This window comes from Monodon monoceros, unplaced genomic scaffold (assembly GCF_005190385.1).
Source record: "Monodon monoceros isolate NGI ecotype Baffin Bay Population unplaced genomic scaffold, NGI_Narwhal_1 Super_Scaffold_14, whole genome shotgun sequence".
In the NCBI taxonomy this organism is placed as follows: domain Eukaryota; kingdom Metazoa; phylum Chordata; class Mammalia; order Artiodactyla; family Monodontidae; genus Monodon; species Monodon monoceros.
The window spans coordinates 68,857,653-68,872,327 of NW_021703770.1; the positions used below are offsets into that span (position 1 = coordinate 68,857,653).

General features: G+C 40.6%; 1 protein-coding gene across 1 annotated transcript in view; it reads right to left on the minus strand.

The window, feature by feature from the left end:
• Window positions 1–774: 774 nt before the first annotated feature.
• Window positions 775–14,675, minus strand: part of RAB2A (RAB2A, member RAS oncogene family) — a 73,225-nt gene continuing 59,324 nt past the window's right edge. Inside the window, exons 7-8 of the mRNA XM_029222524.1 lie at window positions 3,133–3,201; window positions 775–1,039 (exon numbers count right to left, since the gene is read on the minus strand). Of these exons, the coding sequence (XP_029078357.1) occupies window positions 944–1,039; window positions 3,133–3,201 (165 nt within the window). The 3' untranslated portion in view covers window positions 775–943. The remainder of the gene's footprint in view (window positions 1,040–3,132; window positions 3,202–14,675) is intronic.

Genomic DNA, 14,675 nt, shown 5'->3' on the forward strand with positions numbered 1-14,675 from the left:
ATCATGTGAATAAAAGAAAAAGAAAACATTATTGTGTTCAAGGAAAGATTAAAGTCCTCATAATGTGCCGTCTAAATGTGGACACTCATTCCTCCTGGAGTCGCTCAGGCAGAGGGAGTCCTTTCTTCCGCCCACCTCACTCATTATACTGTGTTTTTACCCAACAGTATGCATTAAGGCAAACAAATCCTTTTCTGAAGAGGTCTTAAAGAAACTGTGGACAAACAGCAAACTTTTGGCATTAAAACAGGTTAACACATACATAGCCTTTAGAATGTACATTAAGCATATTTCTCTCGGACTAGTGACAAGAAAAAGATGAACATGCTTGTTAACAATGTCAAAAAGTTGAAAATTCAGTGTCCAAGCAATTCCTAACGATGCTTCTGTAGCTTTAAGCTCTAAACAGTATAGAATTTATGCAAATGCATTAAAGAATTCAAGCTTGGCAAATTACACCCAAGCAGGTTATAAACTATATATACAGAAAGTAAATGATAAATACAGAATTAAAAGAGTCCTTCGGTTTTCCTTATAGCCTTGAAAACTGACAAACTTTTGAGGACAGTTCTATAATATTAAACATTAGGTAACCACAGGTGTGGGGAAACCTAACTACACAAACCGATTTAAAATACTCAAGATGACTCTGTAGTGTTCAATACAATTCAGTTCGTAGGTAAGGGCACAAGACAACATTTAACAAAAATAATCACGTCAATTGACCTAGAAATCAAATGCAAATAGATATGAATACAATCTCCAAAATCTGTCTTTTTAAGTGAACATTAACCATTTATTCAAAGTTATACAAGAATTTGAAGGATTAAAGTCTTCTTCTGTGACATAAAGCCATTTCGAAGAGTTTCATGTCTCAGCTGAGCAGGAGGGTGAAAGAATAGGTGAGTAGCCCCTTCTGGGCAGCGAGACAGTAAAAACAGACTCAACAGCAGCCTCCCCCAGCCTGCTGTCCTCCCTGACTGCCTGCGTGCGTGGCGTTAGTAGCAGCATGCTGAGGGCCAATTTTAATGCCATTTGCCTGGAAAGAAAGACAGAAGGATAATAAATGTAACTGGAGCCAACCAGACAGTATAATTTAAATTTAAGATATCCTTTGGTTTCTTAGTGGCACAATCTTACCAAACAACTAAAAAAAAAAAAAAAAAATATATATATATATATATACACACACATATATATATATACACACTAAGCAGATTTTTACAACAATTAAAACAATATCTCTCAGGGGATGTTCCTTCCTTTTAAAATAATACTTGTGGAAATAGTCCTGCAAACAATTCCTTATCATACCAGGTACTGCGTTAACAGAAACCAGAGTGCTGCTTTTAAGGGAATTCTCACAATGGAGAGATTGTCTAAAACGTAATCTTTAAAAGAGAAAAATATGCAAAGCCTATGCTCCTCTAATACAACGTACAATCTTTCCTCTAGACAGCGTTTCTGTTCCATGTTGAATCAGCTGTACAGGCTAAGGGCATATGAGTGTTCTGTGTCATCAATAATTTCTATGATCCCCAAAGACATGGCAGCTTGCCAAGAACCCACACACAGAGTGGTTCTTTCATTCATCAAACTCACACTTATGTCTCAACCCTCACTCCCTCAAGTGGATTTTACCTAAAAATACAACACTCTGAGAAAAGTAATACAGTAGCTTCAGAAATTAAGCTCTTAAGGAAACTTTACGTCACAGTAAATCTCAGATTTACAGTGCTTGGCAGTTGTTCTGCAACAGTAGTAGCCTTGGGGTTTCTGGCACTAGCTCAGTATTGACAGCAGCTGATGTGGTTTCTTTTCGCCCTTCTGACTCCTCTTTAATAAAAAGCATGCCCTATGGCTCATTGGTTTTGCCCCCTCTGGGCTGGTAGCAACTTCTTGAGGAATCAAGAAGTCAGACTTGGCATCAGGCCAGATAAATCGCACGGCCTGTTGGCTCCTGACAGCACATTGCAATCAAAGCCACGCCAGGCACAGTAAAGCACTCAGCTACTATATGAAACCAGACAGAGACAATGAACATGGCCTTTACATAGACGCCCAATTACTGTTCAATTTATATGGCATTAGTCTCTGAATGGTGTCGCCTTTAAATTAACTCAAGGTCTATTGCCATATAAGCCTGGAAAGTATGGGTTAGAAACTTTATCACTACAAATTAAAAGAAACTGGAAAATCAAACACTTTTTGGAAACCCTAGGCAAACTGTTGTTTGTTTCAGCAAAGAACATTGAGACAGATAATAAAGAGGCTCTCTTGCACATGCCAAGAGATGCACACACAATGTCTTCCTAACACAGTGCTTCCTCACTGCACCTGGGGGAGGAATAAGGGTTTTTCTCTTGGAAGCAAGAAGTCTTATTATAGAATGGCAGAAACATTTATGTAAAAGTAAATAATATGCTCTTATCCACATAAAAATTCTGAAATAAATAAGGACAAATGCATAGTGGTGATTTAGGTCAAAATGATGGCCTTTGGTAAACACTCTGAATTATCTGTTTCAAAGTTACATTTTATCCTAATCACGTTGATCAAAACTGGCTCAAAATAATTTTACAAAAAAAAAAAAGGAAAAAAAAAAGGAAAAGAAAAGAAACCCACAAAAACAAAACAACTAGTGCCAACTGCCAATTACATATACTAACTCAGGCTCCTGAAAACACGCTATGCTGAACTGGGAGTAACTTCCAATTGGACGCCTCCCTTCTCCGCACCAGACACAACGGAGAGAGCACCTTGCATTAGCTGACGTCGCACACGCATTAACACACTAGAAAATTATTCCCAAAGCAGATGACACCATATGGATGTGTAGATGAAAGTGGATTTTCTTCTCTCTTTGGAGGATTTATATTATTTTGCATTGCTTGCAATAAATGGATAGGGTCACTTACTTTAATCCGTTTTCATAGATAGAGTGATGCTTCACTAGAACATAAACATTTAGCTATTATACAACATAGAACAAATTTTCAATGAGATGATTATAAACTTATGTGTTAACTGACATCATAGATCCATTTTAGGAATTTTAAAAAGTAGAAATCTTGAATCCAAGTAATTAAAATTCAATTAACTAGCCAATAATATTTATATATATATATCTACCTCATTATTAATGTCAAAGACTCCTTCTTGGATTTTTTCATAAATTTCTTTTGCTGTATTAATAAATGCCTGAAATATAAGGTAGAGAAATTGGTTCAAATTATTTAAAACCACACAGTAAGAGAACATTATATAAAAAGCTCCATAAAATATTACAGTGCTCAACATAAGAAAATCAACCAATGGAACACACCATATTAATAGAATAAAGGACAAAAACCACACGAGCATTTTAATAGGTGCAGAAAAAGCATTTGACAAAATCCAACACGTTTTCACAATAAAAGCATTCAACAAACTAGAAATAGAAGGGAACGTCCTCAAGCTGATAAACAGCATCTAAGAAAACCCACAGCCTATATCATACCCAGCGGTGAAGTCTGAAAGCCTTCCCCCTAAGATCACGAACAAGACAAGGACGTGTGGGAACTAACGCCAGTAGCAGCAACAGCCAAAAAGTGGAAACAACACAAATGTTCACCAACTGAAGAATGAAACCCAAAATGTGGTATAACCATACAATGGAATATTATTCAGCCATAAAAAATGAAGTACTGGTTCATGTGACAATGAGGATGAACCTTGCTAATAAGTAAAATAAGCCAGACATGAAAGACCACGTATAGTTCAATTCCATTTATATGAAATGTCCAGAAGAGGTCAATCCACAGAAGGAAAATAATTATTGGTTGCCAGGGGTTAGGGGAAGGAAGGAATGGAGTGATGAAAATGTTCTGGAACACAGTGGAGATGGTCTCACAACTTTGTGAATATACTAAAACCCATAGAATTCACCTTTAAAAAAAGGTGAATTTTATGGTATGTGAATTATATCTCAAAAGAAAAAATTCATGACTGGAGAAGGGGAAGGGGGAGACCATAACATAAGAACAGCACACCTGAGAAAAACATGTCAATTAGATAAGCTGCATAGATGTCCATGTTGAAACTAGCTTACTTCTGGAGGCCACCGTTCCATACAGGATCCTTTTTCCCAGACAATGTATTACTTAACATACAGTTTGGCGGGTGTGGGGGAGGGGAATAATCAAAGGGTGCTTATGATAAAGAGATAAAGGCAGCTCAACTTCTATGCCATGTTGAATAAAGTTTCACCCTTTTCCCATACTACTAAATGACAAGAAATTAGCATGAGAACACTGTAACCAAATTAAGCCTCTAAATACCGAATCAATCCAAAAGCATTCTATATTTATGTAAGACATTAAGATATTTTACACATTGTTGCCAATGCTACAGAAGGTGTATACAAACTCAGGTTCTAAACTATCAGATTTGAGAGATAATAGTATTAATATTATATTCAATTAGCATTCTATAAAAATTCATAAAAGAAGGCTGTTCTCCACTACTACTGATACAGACCTAATTCAAAATTTAAAAAGTAAACAGGTCCATGGAGAGGAACACATCATATCTTTCGTCTTTTCTACACTGGAAAGATCTGACTGCTGAACCTGCCACCAGAGCTTTTGTTTCCTAATTAACAGGACTGATATGTTTTCACCTTTAAGGTCCTACAGCTCCCCAGAGCAATCAATCTACTGCCGCTCAATTACTGCACCAAGAACACACCAGTCAGTGCAGGGCGCGTGAGCGACTGCGGCAGGCGTGCAGAGGAATGAATATGCATCAACTCTAAGTGGCTGATCGAACCATCAGAGAGGGTCACGAGAACTTGCAGCGAAATAATGAGAAGAATTAATCACTGCAGATTCACAAGGCACTTCGGAAGCCAGTGTGCTTTTCCAGTGTGTGCTGGAGCTCAAGTGAAGGAGAAACTGGCTGTCAGCCAACTATGAATTGATTCACATTCCTCAAAATGGAGGTTATCCTTATAAATAAGGGAAAAACTAACTCTATTTCCAATAACATGTCAATTACAGTGATGGCCAGGCTAACTAAATATTGAAGTCAACAGATTCATAAATTCACAGAGTTGGAATTCCTGCCAGGGGCACCCACATGTGTACATTTCACTAGAACATTAGAACTACAAGGTCCCATAAATGAGTTATAACTTCATATAAACAAGCATTTATATTATAAAAGTCATTATTACATGTGCCAATGGATGTAAATAAATTGGCTTTTTGCTAATCTGTTGATGAATCACTTTAAAAACTGGCTTATGAAAGCTATGTCTTTATTTATGCTAAAATTTCCAAGTCACTACTAATTTTATTACTTAAATAGTATACTTAATGCTTTATTTAAGCACCTTCAGGAATAGCTGTACCCAATGGACGTAAGAGGTATTTTATATCAGAAAGACATGCAATTAACTCCATTATAATTAAATATAGCAAATGGTTATCTTTTCTTTTCTAATTCCCATCATCTCAGTGAAATACTCTTTGGACAATGCTACAATTTACTTGTCATCCAACTCTCTGATTACATATTAAAGACACTGAAATAAAATATTTTCCACTTCTCTGAGCACACTATACAGAGGACACTATCTAAATGGATTGTTTTATTTACATCATGGCAAAAATTAATATTTAATATATATTACTAAGTGATTAATTAATGATCAATTTTAAGAAGTCCTTAAGAGTTTAAAACCAATGTGACAACTGTAGACATCAGTACACCTCTTTTCAAAGTATGTGGCTGTGGACTGAAATTGTTGAGTTCCCAAACATAATGAGCATTAAGCAAATACTGTTAAGGCTTAGTAGAGATAAAATAAAACTTCTAAGAGAGCAGCCTTGGTTGTCATGGACAATAACTGTCCACTAAAGCTGCAAAGCACTTCAAAAACTCAGAAAGATAAGAGATACATATCTGTTACAATAATTGGCTAGAATTTTCTTTCATTGCTCATTTCACTCCAGTCACTAAAAATCAATCTCCATATATATCTTTCAAGGAAGAGATGTAACAACCTGAAATACCTCTAGAACACAGGGGAAAAAAAAAAAAAAAAGGAAGAAATTAGCAACAATAAGTTAACTAAATAGATACTACAAAGCCTTTACACTAAAGCTCATGCTTTTTTTTTTTTTTTTTGTGGCTGTGCTGTGTGGCTTGCAGGATCTTAGTTCCCTGACCAGAGATTGAACCCGGGGCCCCGGCAGGGAGAGCGCAGAGTCCTAACCACTAGACCACCAGAGAATTCCCTAAAGCTCATGCTTTAATAGGACAGTCTTAAATTGAAATTCCTTCCAATTTTAGACATCATTTTAACTAGTTTTACTTTTTCTATTCCCCAGGCTACAGAAGCAAATTATGAAAAGGAGAGGGAAGGAGAAAGAGAAAGAGAGTGAGTGTGAGGATGTGTCTGTGTGAGCGGCCAGTGGGGATGTGCATGTGCGGTTTTGGGGAAGAGGCCACGGGGGAGCCCGCACACGGCAGCGGCTGCGGGAGCAGTGGGCCTGTGTGAAGATGGGCTCACAGCTCCTGACTGAAGAGGGCATGTGTTGGCCAAGGTGGCCCGAGTCATCAAGGGGAGAGAGACTCAGGATTTGCTGTTTAACATAAGTAACACAAAACACGTTCTTGAAACGTCTTCATTATTCTTACAAGTTTTGATGTTTACCAGGGAAAGATTTTGTAACAATTAACTTATCTGGAATAGTTATTTCCTTACTATCAGAAAAATGAAGCAAGATGATGGCATAACTCCAGAAAATTTTTAGCACTGCTTAATTAACGTAATACTCTAAAAACATGACATCCTAAATATCACTGCAGGTTTTGTGACAAGAATTACAAACATATTCATCTATACTCCATGTTTCAAATATAGTCAAATCTGAATATTAGTTAATAGATTATAGAACAGGAAAAAACATTTGCTGAGAAACTGATGTGAAAGGATTTCATTAACCCTGTGAAACAACCTAGGCAGATCCACGATTAAGAAGTATAAGAGATTTCCTTGCAGCCAACTTAACTTGGTGAGCCTCTGGCCTTCCCATGCAGCGCTGCACACCCGTATCTGAAGCCTAACTCTCTCTACATTTTCCCATTAGCTCCCCGCTCTGCCCTACTTTGATTAATTGCCATGTCCCGTCCTTTACCTTCATTAGCCATTAATTGCCCTCCACCTCAGACACTAATCTTTCAACCCTTGGCAGTAGTTATCCGAATGATTCTGATAATACCTAAACTTAAGTAAGTTTTCAGGGACTTCTATAGCACAAATTAAAATAAACATAACCACAAAGAACTAAACATGTATCTCCTACCTATTACCTGGCCGTTACCCAAGGGCACCTATTCAGTTGCTGCCACAGATCTGGTGCTTCTCTGGGTACCATGGAAGGTCCAGGGAAGAGGACGACTGCAGTAGTCCCTACTGCTGCTGAACTAAAACCACTTAGTTGGGAGAATCTCAGTATGAGGGCTTACATTTCGGTTGCAGATGCAGGAAAAGTAAACTCTGCCCTGGCTTATAGGGACAGCGTGTGCAGGGCAGGACCAAGGCAGGTCTAGTTGTGGGCTATGGACACTGGGCTATGAGGGCCTTCTCAACCAACGAGGGGGAATACAGACAAAGGGGAACACGGAATAGTATTTTGTTTTTATTATGGTTTAACAGTTTTTAAGGCAAAATACTGAAAAGTAGTCCACAACAGAATAACATTTCTATTATTTCCTTGTGTAACATGCTGCCACCTGGTGGCAAGATAAAAATTATAGCATCTGTTAGGTAAGAATGCAAAATAAATTGAAGTGTCTTCGTTTTCTTTAAACATCTTGAATAGATGTGAGTCTTTGGTTCTCTCTGAGAACTGGGAAACAGAGAGCTAGGATGCTGTTTAATTTTCCTCTCCATTGCTAATCAAGGCTGTGGACATTCCAGGTGTCCATTTGCCAAAGCTTACACTAACCAATATTTACCAAATATTTACTATGGGTCAGTCACTATACTAAGTGATTTACACAGGTTCTCTTTATTTCTGAAAAGAAGTTCAAAATATGTGCAAAAACGAGGAAATTAATTGTGCGGGCTGAAGCTGTACCTCCAAGTGGCGAAGGGGAGGCTCTGAGCCAGGCTGTCGGGGTCAAAGTCCAGCGCCACCTCTTACCACACGTGTCGCTTGGACCTGCTGCTTTGCCTCTCTGTAACAGGAGGGCAACCGTGGAGCCTAGTCGAGACCTGCTGCCTCGCAGGCGGACTCGGCGCACGACCACGGGGTGTCGGAGCATACCACCGCGGGATCGAGAGGAGAAGCGGGGACTCAGGAGCAGCCTCCTCAGCGAATTAAAATATCCTGATTAGACAGAACTAAGCATCAAAAGGTAAATTATCAACATATAATGTGTACGGTGAGCCGAAGGAAGAAAACGTATTGAGATAAGACTTTAGTATTATGCAGATAGGAAAGTCCTGCGAAAAGAACATCAGACGAGAAGCAAGACAGGCAGTTTACACGTGAAGCTTCGTCGAATTCCGTGACGGAAAATATTCTGGTTGGAGCTGCGTTAGCTTCAGGAGAGCCTCCCACACACCGCGCCCGACGCAATGGCTTCAAGCACGTTCACGGACATGCCGCGGGGGCCACCATTTCCTCCCCCTCCCCCTCACTTTCCGCGGCATCCCCTATTCCAAAGTAGAGCAGTTCTGCTCTTCTTCCTTTCATACAGTTTCCTGTGTTTCATTAAAACAAAGAGGGCTGCTGCTGAATCTACTGACCTGTCATTAACTCTCACTGTACAGACGGCACTGGGCTGCCAAGGAGAAGTGACTTGCCCAAGACCGGGCACAACTGTAGCAGAAGCAGGGTTAGCAGGATTCATATTCTGCCCACGTTTATCCTCTCTTTATTAGGATCACTTATCTTTAACACAATTCAAAGGAATTTTCATTTATTTCGCTTATGTTGCCACTAAAATTGAAAATAAAAAGCACACAATTATCATATCCTCTTAAAAACCTTCTAGCTAGCTAGAAATTATTGTGGATTGCTAGGATTATTTTTGGAAGTACAAAATATTTGTGTTACTTATAACACACAGATATGTTTAATTCCTGAGTAATTCAGTTCTTCCATTCAACGAGCATTTACTGAGTGTCTGATTTGTACCAGGCACAGAGCATACACTCAGTTATATACTTGGGTACATGAATGTCTTTGACCTCAAGGATGTGGGAGTACTACAGGACAGATGCAAATCCAAAATTGGCACGTAGCACGAAAACCTCCACAACAGCCGTCTAGAAGGGTAACGTGGCATGACTGCTTCTGCTGGTAAAAAAACTGTCAAGAGAGAAAGCCCCGTGAATGAAGGCTTGAAGGAAAGTAAGCTCCCACTCATTTATTAGGAAAACTAAGGGGAGGAAAGACTGGTCTGGACGGAGAGGCAGACTTTATTTAAGCTCAGTTACAGGGGAAGCTGGGGACAGGGAGCCATGTGGGACGAGGGTAGACGGGGCCCGACAGACCTCAAGGAACCTTGAAAAGGTAGGAAGCAGGCTGGGGACAAAAGCAGAGGCTGCTCTAGAGGAGGAATTCTAAGGAGGAAGGTTGGCAACAGGAAGGCCAGTAAGGAGTTGAGAACTATAATCAAGGTAAGAAATGAAGGCCTGACAAAACAGTGGCAACCACAATGGAAGGCAAAGATCAAACTTAATATCTCCTTTGGAGAAATTAACAGGACTTGGTAAAGAATAGGGTAAGGATGACTCCATTTTTGGCTTAAGTGATTGAGGTGGAAGGGTATGCCGTGAATTGAGATAAATAAAAAAGGAAGAAAGTCAGGTTTCAAGGAGGGAATGAAGAGTTTACTTTCGACACGTGGAAGGATCGCTAATGCTGACGGGAAAGTCTTGGTAGCTGGTGATCTATATAGTTGTGTAAGTGCATAACATGCACCTAACAGCATGAGTTTCTTCAGAAGTGTTTAGCTACCCTGGTTTAGAAGTAGAGAAATTGGACGTAACTTTCAAAGTTAGTTTGGTTTGGATCATCCCTGAAGTTCCCTAGGGTGATGGCCAAACAAGGAGCAGAGAAGCTGACGCTAGTCCGCGAAGCCTTCCAATCTGTGGAAGGGAGTAGTAAATATTTATTACACTAAGCTCCCCTCAAGGGATGCTGGAAGCTTGATAAGCTCAGGTCAGACTTCCAGTGAAAAGCCCCGTGGTACCCATGAAACTGAGAACAGGGTTGAGGGGTAACATAGCTTTCAGTTTACAGCTACATTCCAGCTCTACAGAAACATCTGTTCCACCACTTACAACACAGCCCAAGGCAAGGAAGATGTCCCCTCAACCCAAATTCTGTCTGTAGATCTCAAGTAGCAGGACAGGACGCAAGTATTCACAAGGTGCCTTGAAACTGGTCTTAGTCACTAAAGTCTTACTGTCAGGTGTTTTCCCCGTCCCACCCCGACACAGAAACCCACTGACCCTGTCAAGGTTAGATGTCTTGGCAGCTTACTACAGTGTCTTCGGGTTAGGTGGCTGTATTTTCAGCTATCATCTTGGCTATATCTTTAGTGCTTTAGCAGCTAAGCCAGGAATTTCCAGCCCTGATTTTTCAACAGTTTAAGATATTTTTAATTACTAAACTTTTGCCTCAAAAATTTTTGATGTTTATGTTTTTCTGGTTTCACATAAATTTCCAATCTTAATTTTAAGTAAAATTGATGAATATTAGGGAAAAATCACCCATCAAATGGCTAAGAGATTGAGAATGTTTGACAAAGTGACAACTGTTTGACAAACAATATGTTTATTTCACACCACTATCACCTTTGGGTCCTAAAGGAAATATAATACTGTTTAAGTTTTGGTAATGTACAACTCTGAGAAAATGAAATTTTAATTTAGAGGGAATACACAGAGAAAAACAAGGAAGGAATCACAGAAGTAAATATATCACTTCTAGAATATTCGGACACCTTTAAAAAGTTGACCTGCAGCCTTTGGGAAGGGGTACTTTCCCTAGCCTGCCATAATCTTTGCTGCAGTTATTCCTGGGTCTAAAAAACCTCTTTCAAACCACAAAGACCCCAGGCGGCTACTGGAGGGAGCTCCCAACCAAAGGAGAAGCCAATCTATTCACCTGTGTTTTTCAAAACTCATAGGTTTTAGAATGCTTAGGGCAAAGAAGGTTTCGGACAGAATTCCACCTACAAGTTAACAAGTGAGACCAAAGCATAAGCTGATTAAAAACTGCGGGGAGAGGAGTAAGGTTAAAGTAATTAAATAAATACATAACCATCCAAACAATTATCTACCGTGTGGGGAGAAACTGTGCTAGGCGTTGGGGATGCCGAGATGAAAAGACAGCTTATGTTTTCAAGGAACTCTGTCCTCATGTTGAGCCAACGTGAAAAACAAGGGTCATGACAGAGTCATGAGAGTGCGAAGATAATAAACCCCTGACACAGGAATGACTAAATACAGAGAAAGGAGCACATAAGAGTGGTGGAGGGGGCAGGGAGGGTGTGTCACGTGTCACGCATTCCAAGAGGAGGAATCAGACTCACTATATACCCTTGAAGGATCAGGTCGGAAGGAGGGCGTTTCAAGCGTGGAGAATGCGTTCTGCGGAAGCAGGTCAGGGGCACTGCCCCGTGGACGCGCTCTCTAGTTTAACAAGGAGAACACAGAGGGGAGGACTGGCAAATAAAGGGACCTGTCTTCCAAGCTAAGGAGTTTGATGCAGAAGCCGTGAGGAACCACCTCAGGGTTTTAATAAAGCTGGAGAGTGACATTCAATTTTCATTTTTAGAAAGATCTTATAGGCAACAGCGTAGAGGACTGAAAAATGAACACAAGGAGTCCAATTAGGAAGCAATCACAGAGGAGGACAATTTGGAGAGATATTTAACAGGCAGAAATAATAATACACACATGGAAGGCAATACATATTAACTGAAGAAATGAGTGTAAAAGGGTAGGGAAGGGGGTTGCTTTATGATGCACGAGAGTGCACATCTGCAGACTAGAGCAGAGAAGGGCTATCAGTTCAGTGTGAGTGTGTTAAACCGGAGGCTCTGAGACCCACTCATGCAGAGCTGTCCAAGTAGAGCTAGACACACAGCCTAAGAAGGGTATTCATGGATTTAGGTGACATTTCAACTTGGAAGAAGGAGATGGCAAAGGCGTCTGGAAGGCTAGGGAGCACAAATAAAGATTAGACCATGACATCATGGAGCTAAGGAAAGAGCAAGTTTATAGACAGAAGAGTAGTCAAAAGTATCACATACCCCCCAGGGACTGTTCAAGGTAAGAAGAGAAAAGCATTTGTTAGGAGGTCTAGGGTGACCTTGGCCATGATGGAGGAAGTCAGACCGTGAACCGAGGTGTGAAATCCAACGAGGAAACAGCAGTAGATCTCACTAGAAGCTAGAAGAGAACATATCCAGGAGAGCAGGGACTGATAGGGTTTGTTTTTAAGATGGCTGAAACCTGATTATGTAATTATATTCTGAGAGCCAAGAATCAGTAAAGGGGAGGATGAAGATGACGAGAAGGTCTGAAGAAATCATGAATCTGCAGAGCAGGGAAAGGACAGCACCTGGCTGGACCGTCTCGTTCCCTCACAGCCGGGTGACTTTCCAGCCTCTCCGCTCCCCAGAGGGAGCCCGGGTCACGGTACTGACATCACCTGAGAGCAAGCTGCAAGTGCAGACTTTCAGGCCGCACCCCAGACCTGCTGAATCATAAGCTGCACTTTAACAGGGTTCCTAGGCGAAGTGGGTGCACGTCACTGTGGGAGAGGCGCTGTTCTAAATACAACTGATCTGGAAAAAATACTTTTACAAGATATTCTGAGCTTAAGAAGAAAGTAGTCTCCACTTCCCCCACTGCAACCTCTATGTGACCACGGAGCAAGAGAATTAGCAAAACTAAAGGACATCAATCCTTGGGCTAGTACGCACCCTCCACCCCAATTCCACTGGGGCGGGGGGTGGGAATGGCTAAATCACACTTGGAAAACTCTCGGTTAAATAAAAGCCAACAAATTTCTTAACAGTGGGTTTTCAGAATAGGAATAACACACTACTATGGTGAATTCTGGTTTCCTAAAAGGGGGGTAGACCCCAGCTCCTCCGAAGCTCACCTGACCACAGAACCCTAGGCAGAAGCGACCATTTTAATTCATGCTCCTCAAAGAAGGGCAGGCTAACCTTCAGTGCTGCTATTCTCCACTGTGTGGCAGACAGAAGGGGAACGGATGGGGAACCTGGAACACCTGGGTTTGAGTCCTGACTACGTATGTGAAAGAACTCTGAGAATATGCCATACAAATATACAGCCACACTATTATTTCAGGGACCTGACATATTTTAATCATTTGAAAATACTTCTGAAAGAAACCTTCCACTTATGAGACACTCTTCTAAATGCTGCAAGCAAGATCACCAGATTCCAGTGACTGGAGGAGCGTCCCTTCATATCAACTCCTCAGTGTGTCACAGGACAGACCACAGAGGTCAGATCTTCCTGGAACCCTACAGACTAGGACACTAAACAAAGCTGTGGTTCTGGAATGAACTGCCAGAGGGTGGCGGCTGAGGAGGCGTGTAGCCAATGGGAAGCCTGGGCAGTTACCAGGCAGCATGATATCTTGATGTCCTCAATAACCTTTAAGTCTCAGTTGAAAATTGAAGGCAAACTAATATTCAAAAATATTTACTGCTGGTCACATGGTCGATTTTTATTTCCTTATCAGCAAAATGGAGGTCAAAATAAGCGGGTTTTTTTCTTTTTTGTCCACCAGAGGTAAAAGAGCCTAAACCTCATTTTCCCAATATAAGATGTGATGACACTATACATGCTCTGTATATTCAGCATGAACATCACTTGAATAAATGGTAGACAACTAAATACATGGGCCCCCCCACCATATGTTATACACTCAAATATATGTGTATAGCATCCAAATATTAAGTTTAAAAATCTGTAATGGGAACTGAAAATGTAAAGGATGAGTTCTGGTCTCCTATTTCTATGGGAATACCACATAGGCAAGACTATTTTGGTTGCAATTGGCTTTTTAATTTCGTTGACATCTAGGAGATGAATTCTGGGGTGTACCTCTACTATCACATTTAAACGTGCATTTCTTCAGCAAATAGCAAAAAGGATGAATGATAATTGCATTTTTGGAGCAACCCCAAGTTGTATAAAACTGACTAGAATCCACTTCATAGGAAGGGTGAATTCTCTTATTATAACTTGTAACTTGGAAATTATAATTTACAGTTTGGAAACAAATAAACATAATACGTGTGTACCACAGTAGTTTGCTAATACAGAGAGGTTTTATGTGGAGAGAGCTTTCTATGTTTGTATGTATATAAAAAAGTGTTTCGGGGCTTCCCTGGTGGCGCAGTGGTTGAGAGTCCGCCTGCCGATGCAGGGGACGCGGGTTTGTGCCCCGGTCCGGGAAGATCCCACATAGCGCGGAGTGGCTGGGCCCATGAGCCAGGGCCGCTGAGCCTGCGCGTCCAGAGCCTGTGCTCTGCAACGGAAGGGGCCACAACAGTGAGAGGCCCGCGTACTGCAAAAAAAAAAAAAAAAAAAAAAAAAAAAGTGCCATACCAGAGAAAAT